We start from the raw sequence: 21,189 nt of genomic DNA on the forward strand, positions 1-21,189 counted from the left end.
ATGCCTTCCGTACCTCTCCGAGCGCAGCTCCAGCTCCAGCTCCGCTGTTCGCAAGGCTCCCGACGCCAGCCCAGGGAAGCTCAGCTCTCAGCCGGCACCACGCGCCACGCCTCCAGGCCAGGACGGAACCCCGGCCCCGCGCTGGCCTTCCTCCCTTCCGGCGGGCGCCTCCGGGCTGCTCAGGGCCGTTACAAAGTATCCACCAGGGCAGGGTGGCCCGCCAGAGGCCCCGGCCCAAAGTGAGGTGGGGGAGGGACCAGGACCCGCCCCCCGACCCCACCCCAGCCCCAGGGAGGGAGGCGAGTCCCCGGGGATGGGCCACCCTGGCCAGCCGACCTGGCTGGCTGGGACCCGAGGACTGCAATTCGAAGCCAGCTTGGGCAGGAAAACCCAGGAGACTTTTACCTCCAATTAACTACCAAAAAGTCCGAAGAGGAGCTGTGGCTCGGGTGGTAGAGCGCCAGGCTCGAGTGACAAGGCTGGGGCCAGCACCCAGACCAGCACGCGCAGAAGACCTGGGCGTCCAGAGCTGGGGCCTCTGCCGGCAATCCCGGGCACTAGGTGGGAATTAGAGGATCGCAGAGGTTAGCGTTCAACACGGCAAGAATTAATGAAACTGACGGCAGGGAATGAGGTGCCACACGGCCTCATGGAGAAACGCCCTCCCCGCCCCCACCCCACACCCCTAACACCTAAATCCTCCCGCAAAACAGACAGTGAAAAGGAGCTGGGGTGTGTCTCAAGTGGTACATAGTACCTGACCAGCACAGTTCAAACTCCAGTGCTCCCCCCCAAAAAAAAAACAGAATTTGGGTAGAAGCCTTCATGGCAGTGTTGGAGTGAAAATCAACCCAATCCAAGCATGTGTTGGAAGATATGCTAAATACAACCCAGTTCCAAGAGGCTATAATTACAAAATAAAAGAATGCACCAAAAAAAGAGGTGGCTCGAACAGCAGCCCATACCTTTTTAATGTTGGAGGAGGAGGCGGCGCTCAGGACTGGGGTTGAAGTTCCTCAGCCGTCAACCCTCTCAGTTCTTTCGCTGTGCATTCTAGCAGATGGTTATATTAAAGGGGGACAGTGTTAAAAGGCACAAGGCACCTTTCTCCAGTTGTTCGCTTCTTTTACATTAATCCGAACTTGGTAGTACCATGGGTTACTGGTAAGGGTTGGTGAAGATACCTTTTGGAGTTACCAATCCTCTGTTCATTCCCTAAATTTCAATCACCAAAGAATTTCACTAGTTAATGCCTTTGAACCCAGGAGTCATTTTCTCAAGCATTTATTGTAGGATAAATGTTTCAAAGATCCTTGTGCAGTTCCCATGGCGGAATAATTAGTTGGCCAAGTGGTAAGGTCAGGAAGTAGCTGCTTTTTATTTTTTTCTTTTTGTAAATGTTGCAGGTTACTGAGGCAATGTAAAGCTTAATATAGAGCCCATATTTTGCTAAATCTATTCATTACTGCAATACTGTGTGTAAATTCCTGGCTGCTATTGCCCATGCCTATCTTCCCTATCTCTCCTGCCTCAATAGCAAATACATAGTTTCAAGGAATGAAATGTAGCATTAAGAACACACTTACACTTTGAATACAGTGATTCTGTGTGTAATGGAGTATTGAGGTATTAGTAGCCTAATGGTATCAGGCTTTTTGTTATCAGCTATACTTTAGGTCTATCATTTATTCTGCTGTATTCATTTTTCAATGCTGCGGATCAGTCCTAGGGTCTTGTACATGTTAAACAAATTGAGCTAGCCAGGCAAGGTGGCTCATTCTGTAATCCTAGCTACCCAGGAGGCTGAGATCTGAGGATCTTAGCTCAAAGCCAGCCAGAGCACTACACAAAGAACAAAGAACATGAGATCCTTCTCTCCAATTAACCACTAGAAAACAGGAAGTGGAGCTGAGGCTCCAGGGGTGCAGCACCCAGGCCCGGAGTTCAAACCCCATGACCCAAAACAAAACAACAACAAAAAAAAAGTACTGAGCTATAACACCCTCAACCATCCATTAAGAAGTGTATTTCATAAATATAATCTTTATAATCTTTTTCTTTTCTAGAGCTGGAAAAGGAGAGGGGGGCTAGAAATTCTTATAAGCCATAAGATATGAATGGAGGGAGGCCTTTTTTTTTTACTGGCACATATTGTAATACAATCTTTTAAACTTGAAAACTAGTTCATCCACTTACTGCTGAGAGACTGCAAATATAGTTGTGATGTAGTTCTAATAAGTTTCGTTACAAAAATCTATGACAGAACAGGAAAGAAAACAAAAATAACATACATACCACACAAATAATTCTGCATGGACAGCTATTTCCCTCCCCTCTCTTAGTGGCCTCAGAAATATATACTATATTTACAGAAAGTGGGATACACAAAAAGAAAAGTTTTGAACAGTTTGTGGACTTTCATGCTGACATGTTACCTTCTTCAACTGAGCTAAACAAAGAAAGTGTGAGCTGTTAAAATTCCATTAGAGCCTATCAATATGCCCTTATTAATACAAATCATTTCCTAAAATGCTATAAAGTAAGATATGCGCCAGGTGTGGTAGCTCATGCCTGTAATCCTAGCTACTCAGAAGGCTGAGATGTGAGGATCAAGGTTCAAAGCCAGCTAGGGCACAGAAGGACCTGAGACTCTCATCTCCAATTAACCTCTAGAAAACAGAAATGGGGCCTGGCTCAAGGGTAGGTCAGTAGCCTTGAGCTGAAGAGCTCAGGGACAGCACCCAGACCAAGTTCAAGCCCCATGACCCACCAAAAAAAAAAAAAAAGATATTCTTAGCACACAAGTGCCAATAAATAATGCCCAACTATTATTATCATCTAAATCTCAGGACAGTTATCACAAAACACAAACAAAATAATGACTATTTTTAATGCAAATATACGCTCTTATTCCAGCATGTTTTGGGGGCATTAATCTTTTTTTCTTTCTTTTTGTGGGTCATGGGGCTTGAACTCAGCCTGGGTGCTGTCCCTGAGCTCAGCAGCTCAAGGCTACTGGCCTACCCCTGGGCATGGGCATTGTCCCTGAGCTCTTCAGCTCAAGGCTACCACCCTACCCTTGAGCCAAGTCCCACTTCCCATTTTCTAGAGGTTAACTGGAGATAAGAGTCTCAGGTCCTTTCGTGCCAGGGCTGGCTTATTAATCTTTTTTTCTAATGAACGACCATTTCAATGTGATATTCAGCTAGTATATGACACAATACAATTAACAGTGGGAACTATGTCACTGTTTTTTGCCCTCAAGTAACCATACATCCACTAAGGCAATTACAATAAAATGATTACACTTCACTCTCAAACACTGAAGTGTCTCCCAGAAAATATGCAAATTTCTACCTTGTGGATTCTCTTTCAGAATATCCAAAGGGACACAATATCATCAAGGAGGTGTTCAACAGGAATACAACTTGGAGCAGACCAATGAACTATTTATAAAGCCTTTTTGTACTGAGAAATAGTTGGTTTCTAACACCATAAAGCCTTAGAGGCTTCTGACTGTACTCACCCTCTAGTATCCATTTCTGACACAGTTCAACTTATTCAACAGTAAGCACAAAATAATAAAACAGCAAACATAACCAAGGAATACACTGGTACTAAGTAGCTTATACTGAGACGCATGAATTAGGATATGAACATGACTATAGCTGTTAAAAACTACAAAGAAAGAGCAAGTCAAAAATCACATCAAGATGCTATCATCAACAAAACTTGCTTTGTTTGTTCAGTTCTTAAGAAATCTATTACAACCTTAACTTGAGTGCTTCTGCTAAACTCAGGGATCAGGACAAGTCCCTGGCAGGGCAACTTGTTTGATTGTCCTCTGGTGACTACATGGAATTTGACTGTTCTTCCTCTTAAATTGACACTTTTAGACAAGATCAGTAGAACAGATTCCCAAATACACAAAATAAAATATAAGTCATACTGACTTTTATGACTTCCAGGACTGCTTACAAAAAATGCAATCTGGGTGTTGCAGCTCACTGTAATCCTAGTTACTCCCAAGCCTGAAGACTTCAGTTAAAGACTAGTCAAAGAACAAAGTTCATGAGACCCCCACATCAACAGCTGGTAGAGTAGCCAAGTACAATACTCTAGTAAACACTTTATATTTGTTAAAAATCAAAAAAACAATGTTAATTCAGGGTAGAAAGCCCTAGATGATATTGTATCTACCCTCTAATTTCCATTTCATGTATGACTTTTAAGAGTGAAATGCCTAACTCTGCAAAAATTATATTATGTAGCACACACAGGACAATAGCTAAATTATTTCTAGTAGATATATTATATCTAGTATTTCTCTGGGGCTGGGAGTTTGGCCTAGTGTTAGAGTGCTTGCCTAGCATGCACGAAGACCTGGGTTCAATTCCACGGTATCACGTACATAGAAAAAGCCTGAAGTAGCTCAACTGGTGGAGCTCTAACCTTGAGAAAGCCCAAGGACAGTGCTCAGGCACTGAGTTCAAGCCCCGGGACTGGCAAAAAAAATACATAAAGTATTTCTGTTATCTCAATCATTACATTCACTTATTTATACAGCAGAAAGAATGTTTATGCTAATAGTTAAATCTTCTAATAAAATCTGGAATATCTGAAAGTATTAGTTTGTGGTGTTAGAATAAAATACTGGTCCTCATACTCTCACATGTCATGCTAGGAAACTTCTCTACCCCTGAGCCATATCCTCAATCCTCTTATATATAAAGGAAACTTTTCCCAAATTAATAGGTATTATAATATTCTTGATACACAAGATGACACTTCCTGTTGAAATTTTTACCTCACTTGATAGTTATGTCATTCCTTTCTTGTTTGCTACAAGTGTACCATTTGTAGAAGCACAGCCCTCCAAACTATAAACTCTTGATACTTAAAATGTATTCAATTTTGGTAATTGTGCCATTTGTGGATTATAAACTTACTCAATAGTCCAACTATTAAACAAAGTATGAATGGCAAATGAATGTAGTCTAAATTCACTCCCTTCAGTTTCTTCTGTATACATTTTGTAATATAACAAAACAATCTGCAAAAAGTTTCATTCATAGAAACCACTGTAAAGAAAGGTATGACCGCATCCAGATGCTCCCCAGGGATGTGGGTTTCCTTGCATAAGCCATGCATTCACAAGATTTATAGTCAGCATGGCTTTTCCAGTGTACAAGATAGCTCCACAAACATTTCTCTTTTGTGACCTTTTTTAAAATCTCTGGTGAATTGAGTTTTAACAGTTTCTTCTACATTTTTAATCAGTTATATGTAGGAATGGCAACTGTAGCATTCCTCATTTGCATGAATCTTCTGATGTATACTGAACTATTTCCAACAAAATACTGTGTCCTTTGATATGCACTGTCCTCTCAGAGGATTTTCTATACTTTTCTCTCCCGAATGAGCTCTTGGGTGCGTAGCAAGCTATGATCACTCCAATCTGGATGTATATGTTCCTGCATGAGATCACTGGTCTGAAATGAACTGGGCTTTCTCAAATTCCCTCCATTTGCAGGGATTTTCTCCTGTGCAAATTCTCTGATGCAGTACAAACTGTGAATTGAAACTGAAGGATGTTCCACATTCCTAAGTTGTGTAAGATTGGATTTTCTCTTAAAGGCTTTCCCACACTCACTTCTCTGATGTAATGAGTCACGACTTCAAACTAAAAGTTTTTCCAGACTCACAGTACCCATATGGCTTCGGATAGGACGTTAAGATGTGTCTTGAATGTAAAGGCATTTTGACACTCATTGCAACCATAGCCATTTCTCTCCTGTATGAGTTCTCTGATATAAAACACTACTGGACTTTTATTAAGGCTTTCTGACATTTACTGCATTCAAAGTTTGTGGCAATTGAAATAGTAGTGTTAAGCCACGTGCCAATGGCTCATGCTTATAATCCTAGCTACCCAGGAGACTGAGATCTGAGGATCACGGTTCAAAGTCAGCCCGGGCACTAGAGTCCCTGAGACGCTTATCTCCAATTAACCACCAGAAAACCAGAAGTGGTGCTGTGGGGAAAGTACCCAGGCCCAGAGTTCAAGCCCTATGACCACCACCAACAACAGCAATAACAAAAAACAAATACAGAGTTTAAATGTGTTTAATTTTTTTGCTAGTCCTGGGGCATCATACACAGACCGTCCCTGCCCCCCCCCCCCCGCCCTGTGCCCTCCTGTAGTGTCCAAATACCAAATGTCACACACTAGGTTTAAAAGACTCACATCCAATTACCTTCAAAAAAGCCAGAAGTGGGGCCGGGAGTCTGGCCTAGTGGTATGAGTGCTTGCCTAGCATACATAAAGACCTGAGTTTGTTCGTTAGTCCTAAGTACCACATGTATAGAAAAAGTCAGAAGTGGTGCCGTGGCTCAAGTGGTAGACCACTAGCCCTGAGAAAGCCCAAGGACAGTGCTCATGCCCTGAGTTCAAGCCCCCCAGGACTGACCAAAAAAAAAAAAGCCAGAAGTAGAGCTGTGGTTCAAGCCTTGAGCCTTTAGTGACACACCTAAAGGATAGCACCCACACAGAGTTCAAGTCCCATACTGGCACATACACACACATACCAAAGGGGGAAAGAAAAAAAAAGGGTATGTCTATGTTCTTAAATTAAATTTGTGGTTTTCCATCTCAGTATTGACAATATACAATAAATTAATAAGATTGAAATCATTTCCATGTATGTTCAATTTGCACAACACTTTTCCAGTTCTGCAATACATAATAAAGTTATTGTTTTTTGTGAGTGCTCTATATTCAATACATTAGTAAGTGCTTTCTCTGATACTATTTGTTTGTTATCTAACTAGTGAGCTACTAACCAGTGTTGTCCCACATTGGTGACAGGTGAATAACCGCACCCCAGTGTGAGCTATCTGGTGGACTATAAATGGAGAGTGCTGGCTGAATATCACACTGATTACACTTATAGCCCTCCTCTCCACTATGAATCCTCTGGTGTTTAATGAGGTCATTCTTCCGGATGAAGGCTTTCCCACACTGACAACATTTATAGGGTTTCTCTCCAGTATGAATTCTTTGATGCACAATAAGGGCAGAAGTCTGACTAAAAGATTTTCCACAATCATGGCATTCATATGGTTTCTCTCCAGTATGGGTTCTCTGATGTGAAAAAAGATGAGAACTTCTACTGAAGCATTTCCCACAATCTTTACATTTAAAGGGCTTCAGTCCAGTGTGAATTCTATGATGAACAACAAGGTGAGACCTCTGGCTGTATGACTTCCCACATTCATTACATTCATATGGCCTTACTCTGACATGAGTTCTTTGATGCAGAATGAGGTGTGTGCTCTGCCTGAATGACTTCCCACAATCAGGACACTCATAGGGTTTCTCTCCAGTATGAGTCCTCTGGTGCCTAATCAGCCGGGAGCTGTGAACAAAGGACTTCCCACACTGATGGCACGTGTACAGCTTGTCTCCTGTGTGTGTCCTCTGGTGGGCAACCAGATGGGAGAACCAGCTGAAGGACTTTGCACACTCTTTGCATTCATAGGGTTCCTCGCCAGTGTGTGTCTTCTGGTGTCCAATGAGGTGTGAACTCCGGCTGAAAGATTTTCCACATTCTTTACATTTGTAAGGCTTCTGTCCAGTGTGAATAAGCTGGTGCCTGGTGAGATTAGAGGGCCAGCTGAAGAATTTTCCACATTCCTTACATTCATAGGGTTCTTCCCTATGCTTATCTTTTGATATACCAAGGGATGTACCAAGATTAAAAGAGTTGTCATTATCAGGGCTCTTGTAGGATGTATCTCCTGTGTAAGTTCTTACAAACTGAATAGGTTGGATGTTTTCATAGGAAGTTTGACCACATTCATTAATGTTGCTTGAACAGCTTTCCTGATGCCCACTAAATTCTGAATCATATTTTAAACTTTTTGTTTGTGAGCCACGTTTACTCAAATACGCTCTCAGTAGGAGTTGAGCAGGAAGAAGAAAGCTTCCCTCATAGTTGCATTCACAAATCTTCTCTTGGTAACTTACTTTCTTTTGATGGAATGTCACTTGTCTCAAATGTCTCTTCTGATTTTCTTGATATTTGCCTATGTGATCTCCACATTTCCAGAGATCTTCCAATGACAAATACCACGGATCAGACCTTGCAGTTCCTTCAACTTTAATGCTACAGGTTTGTTTATCATCTGAAGTCTTCTTCCTGAAAACTGACTTAATTTCTGAATCTGAAAGAAATGAAAAACTTTGTGTAACTAAAGAAAGCACGGAGGTATGAACAATGAATTCTTTATGAGGCCAAAGGACATAAAACATATCTACAGTTGCTTCCAATTACAGTTTTATAATTTAACTAGAAAAGAAGAAAGGCAAGCACTGAGCTACAAAAACGTAAGGAACAAGATAAGAAAGAAGCACCCACAGGTCTAAGCAGGAACACACGCTGTCAGAAGATTCAATGGGGTAGCAGTAAGGGAATTCCTCAGGAAGAGCTGCCTTCCTATTTCCTAGTCTAAATGTTAATGTATACGATCCTAACATTATTGCAGAATGTCCCCTAACACTTCACACCACTACAAAGGTAATATCCTTAAACCATGAATCTAATCATTTGCAAGTGATCCCTTTTATTCACATCACCAAAACAGTAAACTGAGGCCTTGACACATAGCCATCTAAGAAGGGCCAGAGTATAATCTGAAAGAGAAATCACACTGAAATTATCACACAGAAGTCACACTAAAGCTTTAATATTGCTGTGGCTGAATTTAGACACTCTCTGAAACACATTTTGGGCATCATAGCCCAAAGATGATAGTATTTGTTAGTAAGGTAATCACAAGCATGTATATAAAATGAGTCTATCTATCATAGTCTCTGTCATATTTAATAAATTTCTATTTTCAACTATGATTCATTTGTCCTGAGATACTGCTATGGTTGGGATACAGAATATTCCCAAAGATCCTCATTTTGTTAAAGGCCTGGTTTCTACTATGGCACTACTGAGAGGTGGTAAGAACATTAACAAGGGGAATTACAAGGCAGTCATTAACTCATTTGGGGCATGCCCTTAAAGGGGAAAATGGGACCCCAGCCCCTTCCTCTTTCTCTTTGCTTTCTGTACATGACACAAGTTGCTCTGCTACATAGTCTCACCATGATGTACTATCTCATCAGTGGCCAAAAACATTGGCCCACTTGTTACAGACAATGTATTATAACCATTTTCTCTTCATAAGACAATTATCTCCTGTGTTTTACTGTGGTGTTGGAAAGCTGACTGGTACAGACATCAAGATTGAGAATGATAAGATAAACACTTTAGGAAACTAACTCAAAACCTGAAGTCTTACACATATTCTCCTAGACTGTCTACCAGTCTGCTCTTTTTGGATGATAATGCACATAATGTCCATGCTTAAGTGCTGAATTTGTTTTCTTTTTTTGTCAGTCCTGGGGATTGAACTCAAGGCCTGAGCACTACTCTTTAGCTTTCTCAAGGCTAGTGCTCTACCACTTGAGCCACAGCACTACTTCTGGCTTTATCTGTATATGTGGTACCAAGAAATTAAACACAGGATTTCAGGCATGCTAGGCAAGCACTCTACCACTAGGCCACACTCATGGCCCAACATATTATATTTTAAATACATTCCTAGAAAAAAATACAACTTACACAGTATCATGTCTTATTACATAACTGAGTCTGAATTTTGCCCCAGAAAGAAGATATAGTGAAGTTCCAATCCTAGTATCTCTCAGTCTGTACCCTTGTTTGGAAATAAGAATCACTGCAGATAAAATGAATTAAGACGAGGTAAGATCGCAGAGAAGGAACCTCTAATTCAATGTAAATGGTATCCTTATAAAAAAAAAAAAAAAAAAAAAAGGTGGGGGGGAGAAAAACTGCTGAGTGCCAATAGCTCATACCTGCAACTACTTAGGAGGCTAAGATCTGAGAATTGCCATTCAAAGCCAGCCCAGGCAGGAAAGGCTGTGAGACTCCTATCTATAATTAACCACCAGAAAACCAGAAGAGGTACTGTGGCTTAATGTGCTACAGTGCTAGCTTTGAGCTGAGGAGTTCAAAGACTGAGTCCAGTCTCAAGTTCAAGCCCCATGACCAACAATAAATAAATAAAGAAAGAAAGAAAGAAAGAAATATTTCTACAAATTGTACATCCATGTTCATTATTACACTGTTCACAACAGCCAAGTTATGGAAACAGCCCAGATACCCTACAGTAGATAAGTGGATCAAAAAGAAAAAAAAATGTGGTACCTATATACAATGGGATTTTATACAGCCATTACAAAAAATAATAATGTTATTTGCAGGGAACTGAGTGGAACTAGAACAAATCATGTTAAGTGAGGTAAGCCAAGCTCACAGAGACAAATACCACATAGTATCTGTCATATGCAGAAGAAAGATCTAAAATACACTGGGACATGATAAATTACACAGGATTTCAGGCATTCATAGACAGTGAAACCAAAGGAATATACTCTTAGGGGAGGAACACAAAGACACTTTCCTCTGTACCTCAAATCATATAAAATAGTATTTAACAAAATATCATTTCCAGGAGATAGAAAACATTTTTTTTTCGCTTCTCTCTCTCTCTCTCTCTTTTTTTTTTTTTTTGGTTAGACATTGAGCTTGGACTCTGGGCCTGGGTGCTGTCCCTGAGCTGATCTTCAGCTCAAGGCCACAGTCCCACTTCTTGTTTTCTAGTGGTTAATTCGAGATAAGCATCTCACCATCTTTAGTGCCAGGGCTGGCTTTGAACCACAATCCTCAGAGCTCAGCCTCCTGAGTAGCTAGGATTACAGGCATGAGCCACAGTGCCCAGCTTATCACTGAGCGTATTATAGGCTCAAGGACAAGTGAACTATGGTCCCCATTTGTCTTGTGAGTAAAAGCTTGTGAGCCATTGAGCCTGGCTTTTGTCTCATTTGCTTGTTTATCTGACTTTGGGAGGTTAAGGGGGTACAGAAATGGAGGAACAAAGAATGAACAAATGCATCCATGGTACTCACTAGATACTATGTGGAAATAACACAGACACTATGAAATGCATAATTCTATACAACTTGTTGGGGCAGTCAGGCAGGAAAACCTGTGCAAGAGCAAAGGAAGGGGTAACAACTGTTGAAAAAGAAATGTACTCAGTACCTAACTTATATAACTATAACCCCTCTGTACATCATCTTTACAATAATAATAATAATAATAATAAATTTATTTATTGCCAGTCCTGGGGCTTGAACTCAGTGCCTGAGCTCTGTCCCTGAGCTTCTTTAGCTCAAGGCTAGCACTCTAGCACTTGAGCTACAATGCCCCATGGGGCTTTTTCTGTTTATGTGGAACTGAGGAACCAAACCAGGGCTTCATGCATGCTAGGCAAGCACAGTACCACTAAGCCACATTTCCAGCCAAGTAATAAATATACTTTTTCAAAGAAAAAGTTAAATTAAATTAAAATTTTAAAGTGTGGTATTTTTATATCTTTAAACCAACCAATTGATTTAAACCAACCAATTGATTAAAAGATATCCTGGTCATAAGAGTCAACGAATAAAATTTACATACAAAAGCAAGGAATAAATGGTTTAAAAAAAAAAAGACAAATTTAATGAAGAAATAAGACACCTTGGGCCAGGAGTTTGGCCTAGTGGTAGAGTGCTTGCCTAGCAGGCACGAAGACAGGGGTTCAATTCCTCGGTACCACATACACAGAAAAAAAACCAGAAGTGGTGCTGTGGCTCAAATGGTAGAGTGCTAGCCTTGAGGAAAAAGCCCAAGGACAGTGCTCAAGCCAAGAGTTCATGCCCCAGGGCTGGCAAAAAAAAAAAAAAAAAAGAAAGATACCTTTGTCTCTAAATGCAAATCAAGTGCGATAAGAATGCAGAAAAAAGACTGGTGAAGGGAAACAGAAAGCACTTAGAAACAAGGATCTACAAAGAGTCTTGACTCTACCTCAAAGGCTCCGGCCACTCAAGGGCCACCTGGATCACTGTCTGATAGCTCCCATCTGGTCCTCACCTGATCGGGTCTCATGGCAAATCCTCCTCTCCACCAGCCAGGGCTCTTCCCCTTTTTCCAAACGAAGAATCACATCTGGCTTAGGAAGCTTAAACCCTGCTCATATGAGAGAGATAAAGGACTGTGTAAGAGTAGAAGAGCTCCAGAGTAGAAACAAACAAGAAGTATACGCTCAGCTCATCTTCACCACCTCATATTACCTGTGGCTACTCTAAAAACTGACCATGTGAAGATATGAAATACACAAAAGTGTTAAAATTCAGTGAAACTTTTATCCACAAAAGCAGAGTATAAAACCCTGCTTTTGCTGGGCACAGTGGCTCATGACTATAATCCTAGCTACTCAGGAGGCTGAGATTTGAGGATCTCAGTTCAAAGCCAACCTGGGCACTAACGTCCATGACACTCTTATCTCCAATTAATCACTAAAAACCAGGAAGTGGGGCTGTGGCTCCAGGGTTGGGGCAGTAGCTTTGAGCTAAAGAGCTCAGGGACAGCACACAGGCCCAGAGTTTAAGCCCCATGACTGAAAAAAAAAACAAAAAAAAAAAAACCACAAAACACACACACACACACACACAAAAAAAAAAAACACACACAAAAAGCAAACAAAAACCCCTCTCTATCCCCTAACAAAATCAGGCCACTGAACACAAAGTCCACCATTTGATACAGGTCTCAGGGTCTGTTCCTTCTCCTTCTGTTCAGCGAAGGTCAGCACACTGACTTCTTCAAAACAAAGGTCAGTCTTACCCAAGAAAACCAGGTTCTTATAGTTTTCTAACATCACATCTTTGTATATGAACTGCTGAGCAGGGTCCAGAAGCTTCCATTCTTCCTTGGTGAAGTCCACCAGCACATCCCTAAAGGTCACTAACATCTACAACATCAAACAAATCTGCACTTAGCCACATACATACCCAGCTCTGAATCATAATTTCAGTAATTTTTTGCAAATCTCTTCTGTCCTGCTCTTTTGCTTGAAAAGCACTAAGTTCCACTACTTATTTGTTCTTTGCATTTTTATCTCAGATAAACATAACCTATAACACAACCTATATACAACTTGATCAGTTTCTGCATTTAGTACTTATCAAGAAACATTTCAAATATTAGTCTCTAGTCCATTTTAGATTATATCATTTAGATTTTTCCAAATGGATATACCAAACTTTTTTCTACTTTTTTGTATCTTTGAAATTTTCTATAAACAATGAGGAAGTGATTTCTCATGCATCATAACTCATTTTTAAGCCAGGTCAGACTAACTTCTTCATTGCATGTCTCCTTTCCAAAAGACCCTCTTCTCCCAGCACACTGCTCTATGTGTTTTTAGCCTTACTGTATGGAAGACTCTGGTTCAGCCACCTCCTCAGGCCATTAGTTCTACCAATCAAATACTGATTGGTTTCAGTTCCACTTAGATTTCTCACTGTGACTTGTTCAGGCCTCTCATTGCTTCCCTCACTATTTAGGCAATACTCAGACCCAGAGTGCTCACATCTCCCTCAGTTCTATTTAGGTTACTCTGAAGTTTTCAAACAGCCCTTGTGCTCTCAAAACTCTGGGCCTTCAACAATCCAGTTTTCATACTAACATGGAAAAATCTCAAGTCATCCTTCTATGTGCTAATATAAATGTGGTTTCATCCAGCTTTCTCCTAAGTCTTAAAAAAATCTCTTGTTAATTGCCTACCCCAAACACTTGCTCAGTGCACCCGACTGTGGGGATGAGCTTCCCTGCACGGACCATGTAAATGTGCATCCCAAAGTGGGGCTGTGCTTCCACACACAGGCCATATAACATTAGCTCCTCTCTCAACTTGTTTCCCTACTTTCCTGTCCAAGCCTGCAGGAAGGACCTTCTCAAGAAGGAGGCAGGGACAATATGTTCTACCCTGGGTATTCCCAGGAGGTGTTGCAACCAGGATCTATCTTCCTCAGAACCTTGTGTCTTGGTTGTAGTGATTAGCTGCTTATTACCTAAGTTTTTCCCAAGCTCCTCCAAACAGAAACACACAATTCACACAGTCAGCATCACACAGGACCCTGATGGATATCCGAATTTCCAGTTTTCTCACCATCCAAGGGTGGGGTGAGCAGCAGTACTTAATGCCTTAGTGTGGATAAAACACATGTCCTCAGGTCGGGAGTTTGGCCTAGCAGTACAATGATTGCCTAGCATGTACAAAGACCCGGGTTCAATTCCTCAGTACCACATACATAGAAAAAAAAAAGCTGGAAAGGGTGCTGTGGCTCAAGTGGTAGAGTGCTAGCCCTGACAAAGCCCAAGGACAGTGCTCAGGCCCTGAGTTCAAGCCCCAGGACTGGCAAAAAATAAATAAACAAAACACATGTCCTCAAAACCCTTGAGAACACCCACTTGACCTGCCTATGTTTCTTTTGTAATTAATGGAAACTACAACTACAAATAAAGCAAACAAAACAGGAGAAGTATATGAGATACAACTGATGATGTTCTGGTACAGAGGAAGTAAAGTGAAAAGGAATACCTAGCTGGGTAACAAGAAAAGCAGTGCACTGTACCTGGGAATGGGCAGACAGTAACACAGGTTCCATGTCTTCCTTGTTCATAGAAATAATTTTCTTAAATGACAACAGAGTCCTGACAAGCAAAGAGAAAAGGGAATATGAGTGGCTCACCAAACTGTCAGCCTAAAGTCCCTCATACCAGAAAGCTACACCAAAAGATATCCATTGCAGAGAACAGAATAAGTCCGTAAGTAAATCTACAAACTTCTCAAATTTTGATACACAAGAGTTACATAAATTATGTATCTTCCAGAAATTTCCAGTAGAAAGTATACTAGTATCTTCTATTTACAATGAAATATAAAAAATGCAATATATTGGTGAAGAAGAAAACATAGGCTGCTCATAGTGGCACATGCCAGTTACTCAGGAGGTTGTGGTAGGCAGAAAATGATAATTCTAAGTCTGAAGCCAGCCTGGGTTAACACAGCAAGATCTTACCTAAAACTTTAAAAATAACATAGGAGAATATTAATGGCAGTGTCTAGATGAAGGGCTTTGTAAATATTTTTATCATGAAATTCATTTGGGACTTAGAATGTGGCTAGGTGGTAGACTACCTGTCTAGCATGCATGAAGTCCTGGGTTTGATTCCTCAGTACCACATAAACAGAAAAAGCCAGAAATGGTGCTGTAAGCTCAAGTGGTAGCTCAGGGAAGGAGCTACCTTGATCAAAAGGAGCTCAAGGAAGTGCCCAAGCCCTGAGTTCCAGTCCCAGGACTGGAAAAAATACAATAATCCTTTGATTTAGCTACATCAACTTTCATAAAATTCTGTACACAGAAGGTCAAGAAAAAGCATCAGATACTAAACACAAAAAAGTCAAGATGACCCCCTGGGAAATGGCTTCCAAGTCAGCAAAACATATAAAACAGAGACAAAGGGATTCTGGAACACATCCACAGGTAGAAGACTAAACAGCCAGAGCTAACAAGATACAGGCTAGAAAAATAATTCTGCAGAAGAACTTAACAGTTGTTGCCCCTAGAAGAGAAATGTTAACAATGTAAAAACTCTTTTCCCTTAAAAAATGCTTTTAGCTGGGCACCAGTGGCTCATGCCTCTAATCCTAGCTACTCAGAAGGCTAAGATATGAGGTCTGCAGTTCAAAATCAATCTGGGCAGAAAACTCCTGAGACTCTCTTTATCTTCAATAAACTACTGAAAAGCTAGAAGTGAAGCTGTGACTTGAGTGACAGAACACTAATCTTGAGCAAAAGGAGATCAGGGACAGCACACCCAGGCTCTGAGTTCAAGCCTCAAGACCATCACACACACACACACACACACACACACACACACACACACACACACACACACACACACACACACACACACACACACACACACACACACACAGCATGCTTTTAAAACTTAAAACGGATATAGATTCCTTTCTTGAATATTTGTCTGTTAAACATGTCATTTGAAATATAAGGTAAAAATCAATTCTTAAATTCTTTAATTTAAAAAAAAAACAAAACTTAAAATGGGGACCGGAGTTTGGCCTTGTGATACAGTGGTTGTTACCACATACACAGAAAAACCAGGAGTGGCGCTGTGGCTCAAAGTGATGGATGGCTAGCCTTGAGAAAGCTCAAGGGCAGTGCTCAGACCCACGAAGAAAACGGAAGCGACGCCGCCACCCGATCTTACACTGTGTGAAAACTGAGGACATTTTGGTGTAGTTGTCCCTCCCTACCAGGATTCTCGTCTACACAAACCGCGAGGCACACCACGATTCTTAAAGCTATGTTATCAGGCAGGTGAATTCTCAAAAAAAGAAAAGATTTCTGGTTGGATTTTTTTTTCCTCCAGTCCTGGCTTGAGCTCAGGGCCTGCGCACGGTCCTTGGGCCTTGTCAAGGCCAGAGCTCCCCCACGGGCGCCCCAGCGCCACCTCTGGCTTTCTCCTGTGTACGTGGTGTGGAGGAATCGAACCCGGGTCCTCGTGCGTGCTGGGCGAGCGCTCTACCACTAGGCCACACTCGCGGCCCCTTCTGGTTGGATTTTTGTCAAGCCAATTCAATCTAAAACAACTTTTTTCCCCCCACAGCGCCACTTCCAGCCTTGTCCGCTTTTGGGAGACTGAGGACCGAACCGGGGCCCGCGCGGCCAGGCGCGCGCCCTACACTACGCCCTCTTTTCCGTCACGGTTTCTCGTCCCGTGGGAAGGTCGAGACTGTCGAGTCGGCGCTGGCGTCACGACTTTCCGCGCGGGTCCGGCCCCGGGGCAGGAGGGGTCGGGGGCCCCGCCGTGACCGCACACAGCCGCTCCCCGGAAGGCGGCCGCGACTCCCAGCGCGCCCCCTCCTCCGCCAAGAGCCCGCCCTGCGGCGCAGACGGCCGAGGTGGAAGCCGAGGGGCCCGCAGACGACCTACCGTGAGCACACGGGACGCGAGAGGCGAGGCGGGACGCAGCACGTCAGGTGGCGCGCCGGGGAGGGCCCACCGGCCGGGAGGCCGCTCGGCAACGCTGAGGGGCCCGGCGGGGGCCCGGCGGAGGCGAGCCCGCCCCTGTGCACTGTGGGAAATGTAGTGCCGCCGCCTGCGCCGCCTCCGGCTCCGCCCCCGCCCCCGCCTCCGCCCCCGCCCCCGCCTCTGCCTCCGGTTGCACAGGCTCGTGCTTCCGTCCCCGGCAGGAGGAGCGCCGCGGGCTAGGCGAGAGGGCGAGCGCTGGTTCGGGAAGCGCCCGCGCCCGCGCCTCTGGCGTCCGTCCGTGGTGCCGGGGTCCCGGGCCTGTCGCCCCACGGCTAGAAGTTTTCTTTATTTCAGTACTTGCCGTTCTGTGTTTGCTCTTCTTCCGTCGGTCACGGTATTTGCACTCCGGGCCTCCTGGGAACAGCAGCCCCACCTCCGGTTTTGGAGCGGCGGGCGGGAGGCCCCGGCGGCCCCTGCTCCGGTTTCCTGCCGCCTTTGTCAAGGCCTGGTCAGCGGGATCCAATCCCCAGGTCTGAAAGAATAGGACAGCATAGATTATTTTTTCTTCGTTGTGATCCACAAGGCTTCCGAGCATGTTTTCTTTCGTATTCACACTGTATGTTACTTGTGACCCGGAAAAAAAAAAGTTATTCAGAGGGGCCGGGAGTGTGGCCCAGTGGTTAAAGTGCTTGCCTAGCACGCACGAAGACCCGGGTTCGATTCCTCGGTACCACGTACGTAGAAAAAAGCCAGGAGTGGTGCTGAGGCTCACGTGGTGGAGCTCTAGCCTTGAGAAAGTCCAAGGACAGCGCTCAGGCCCTGAGCCCAAGCCAGGACTGGGAGAGAGAGAGAGAGAGAGGAAACACAAGGTGAGGGGAGAGTCTAGTAAGTGCAGAGAAAAAGGCACCAGGTAGGCGGCCTCCTGTCCACTCAAAGTGTCTCCACCAGCCTGGTGCAGTGGCTCACACCTGTCATCCTACCTACTCAGGAGGCTGAGATCTGAGGATTGTGGTTCAAAGCCACCCCAGACACTAAAGACCATGAGCTGATCATCTCCAATTAATCACTAGAAACCAGCAAGTGGGGCTATGGCTCAAAGGGTAAGGGGGTAGCCTTGAGTTAAACGAGCTTGGGGATAGCACCCAGGCTCAGAGTTCAAGCCCCATGACCCACAATAAAAAAGTACCTCCACCAGAGAGTCTAATTCCCAATTCAGGTGTCCCCAAAAGAAATGAGGGCTGGAAACGGGCCTTAGTGGTAGAGTACTTGCCTAGCATGCATGGAGCCATGGATTCGATTCCTCAGTACCCCATAAACAGAAAAGGCCAGAAGTAGGGCTATGGCTCACGTGGTAGAGTGCTAGCCTTGAGCAAAAGAAACTCAGGAACAGTGCCCAGACCCTAGCCAAAAAAAAAAAGTGATAGAAGTTACTTGCCAAAAAAGGCAGGGGGTTGGTATCCCTCTAGTGTGGTCCACACCAAGAAGACAAATGAACACAGGGCCTGTAGACATAGAGAGAAGACAGTTGCGGATGTGTAGCAAGCGATAGTAAAGGCAAGGAGTCAAGCATAGGGCTACTCCAGCAGTTCAGGATCATGGAGGCAGGCCAGCAGGCAGACTGGGAAGGGGTCAAGCAACTCCCGACACTATCCCTACCCAGCCAATGCACCATATGTAAGATTTAAATAAAGGAGACCTCCATAGGTTGTTCAGGGAGAAAAATTTATTTGGGATAACTGAACTACTGAGCCACATGAAATGGAGGCTGAACCATGTGAAGGTGTTGGGAGAGAGAGAGAGAGAGAGAGAGAGAGAGAGAGAGAGAGAGAGAGAGAGAGAGAGAGAGAGAGAGAGAGAGGAAGAAGGAGGAGGAGAGGAGAGGGAGGGAGGGAGAGAGGGAGAGAGGGAGGGAGAGGATAGAAAGATTGAATTGTGCAGGAAGGAAAGGAAAGGGAGAGGGAAAGGAGAGACAAAGATTGAATTTACAGAGAGAAGGGAAGGAAAGGAGAAAGGGAGGAGAGGGGAGGAGACATAATTTATAGAGAGAATAGAAAAGAGAAAGGGAAAAGAGAAGTGGGAAGGAAGGGGAGAGAGGGAGAGAGAGAGAGGCACTGAACTGAGCAGAGAAAAGGGAAGGAGGGAAAGGACTCTATTTTGCTGCTTAATTGAAGGTAAGTCTCACAGACTTTTCTGCCTAGGTTGGCTTTGAAACTTGATCCTCACCAGCTTCTTAAGTAGCTAATATTATAGGCAAGAGTCTCCAGGGCCCAGCAAGATCTATAGTTATTAGTAGAAGGCTAAGGCACCAGTAGCTTGTGTGTGTGTGTGTGTGTGTGTGTGTGTGCATGTGTGTGTGTGTGTGCCCATGCACATACACGCACACATACTGCTCCTGAGACTTGAACTCAGGGCCTGAGTGCTGTCCTTGACCATTTTTTTTCATCTTCAAATTACAAAACTAACAATAGAGGCACAGTTCTACACTTGTGGATCTTTAGGTGGTTTATTGGAGATGAGTTTTACAGACGTTTTCCTGCCAGGCTGACTTTGATCTCCAATTCTCCAGAGTGGCAAGGATTATAGGTATGAGCCATTGCTGTCACTGGCACCTGGTTTACCCACACACCTCTAGGAACCCCGTGAGTATTTATCTGTTATCACAGACCTATGTGGCTAAAACTCTTTATTACCATATCATCCTTGTTAACTTGTGTTGTGCCCATCATCTGCCATGCCAAAAGCCTATCACAATTACTGAATCTGGGATTCTACTTTTTTATATAAAACTGCCCACCATCACTGGCTGACTTGAAGGCAAATACAAGTGTTATTTGAGGATGGTAGTATATCCATCACCTGTATGTCTCTCTTTATTTACTCTTCCACTTGAGCCACAACACCACTTCTAGCTTTCTCAGTATATAGTACTGAGGAATCAGACCGAGGACTTCATGCATGCTAGGCAAGCATTCTACCACTAGGCCAAACACCCAGCCCAGTGTCTTTTTTTTTTTTTTTTTTTTGCCAGTCTTGGGGCTTGAACTCAGGGCCTGGACAATTTTTGCTCAAGGCTAGCATTATATCACGTGAGGCAAACCACCACTTTGGGATTTTTTTTCTGAGTATGTGGTACCAAAGAATCAAACCCAGAGTTTTGTTGTGCATGCTAGGTGAGCATTCTACCACTAGGCTAGGCTCCCGGACCTACCTTTAATTCTTGTTGTGTTGGAGACTGCCTCTAGTTCTCTTAACTTGTTGCCTAGGACTTTTCATGTGATAGGCTTAGTAATAGCTTTAAGTTGGTCTGCTGTGTTAAGAAACATCTGGACTGTTATCTTGACAGTTGATTTATAGACTATTCTGATTTATGTTAAGAAATGTTTGAAGTGTTATCTCGACAGGTCGACTTGCCCCATGTCCTGTCTTCCCAAGCCCCGTTTCCTGCTTATGAGATTCCTGCAAACCCCCTTTTCCTGCTTATGAGATTCTTGCAAATTAAAAATTCTGCTGCGCTAGCCCTTGCTTTAGAGCCCTATATAAACCCCCTCTGACTTTCAATAAACAGACCTTGATCAGAACACTGTCTTGTCTCATTTCTTTGTGTTTGTCTGTCCCACTCATTTAGGTACGGTTCCCTCTCGGGTCTCAGTTGACTGAACCCCGCGGGCTGGGGCAATGTTTTTCTTTTGGTGGGTTTGGGGGCTTGAACTCTGAGTCTAGGGGATGTCACTGAGCTCTTCAGCTCAGTGATACCACCCTACCACTGAAAACCACATCCGGTTTTCTAGTGGTTAAAGTCTCAGGGACTTTAGTGCCCGGGCTGGCTTTGAATTGTGATCCTAAGATCTCAGCCTCTGGAGTAGCTAGAATTACAGGCATGAGCCACTGTGCCCAGCTCCCATCTGTTTATTTATTTTTGCCAGTCCTAGGCTTGAGCTCAGGGCCTGAGCACTGACCTTGGACTTTTTCAAGGCTAGAGCTCTACCACTTGAGCCTTAGCACCACTTCTGGCTTTTTTCTATATATGTGGTAGTGAGGAATTGAACCTGGGCCTTTGTGCATGCTAGGCAAGCACTCTACTACTATGCCAAACTCCCGACCAGCATCTCTTAATTCTTGAAGGAACCATCATATGGCTTCTCAAAATGGCTGAACACATAAAAGAT

The 21,189-nt window shown here is 43.6% G+C and overlaps 1 protein-coding gene across 1 annotated transcript; it reads right to left on the bottom strand.

Moving 5' to 3' along the window:
* Window positions 1–6,187: 6,187 nt before the first annotated feature.
* Window positions 6,188–17,618, bottom strand: Znf10 (zinc finger protein 10). The gene is made up of 6 exons (XM_090319845.1): window positions 17,385–17,618; window positions 16,985–17,259; window positions 14,597–14,675; window positions 12,804–12,930; window positions 12,051–12,146; window positions 6,188–8,226 (listed from the first exon to the last, which is right to left on the bottom strand). Exons 1-6 carry the CDS (start codon window positions 17,616–17,618, stop codon window positions 6,839–6,841), a joined length of 2,199 nt encoding a protein of 732 aa, XP_090175971.1. The 3' UTR covers window positions 6,188–6,838.
* Between the last annotated feature and the right edge of the window lie 3,571 nt (window positions 17,619–21,189).

Source organism: Megascapheus bottae, chromosome 28, assembly GCF_031878675.1.
Source record: "Megascapheus bottae isolate mThoBot1 chromosome 28, mThoBot2.hap1, whole genome shotgun sequence".
In the NCBI taxonomy this organism is placed as follows: domain Eukaryota; kingdom Metazoa; phylum Chordata; class Mammalia; order Rodentia; family Geomyidae; genus Megascapheus; species Megascapheus bottae.

Coding starts and splice junctions, on each gene's coding strand:
- Znf10 (XM_090319845.1), bottom strand. CDS start 17,618: ATGCTCGGAAGCCTTGTGGATCACAACGAAGAAAAAATAATCTATGCT. Junction 12,931..14,596: donor TACTGTCTGCCCATTCCCAG/GTACAGTGCACT, acceptor TTGATGTTGTAG/ATGTTAGTGACCTTTAGGGA. Junction 12,147..12,803: donor TAAGAACCTGGTTTTCTTGG/GTAAGACTGACC, acceptor TCATATGAGCAG/GGTTTAAGCTTCCTAAGCCA.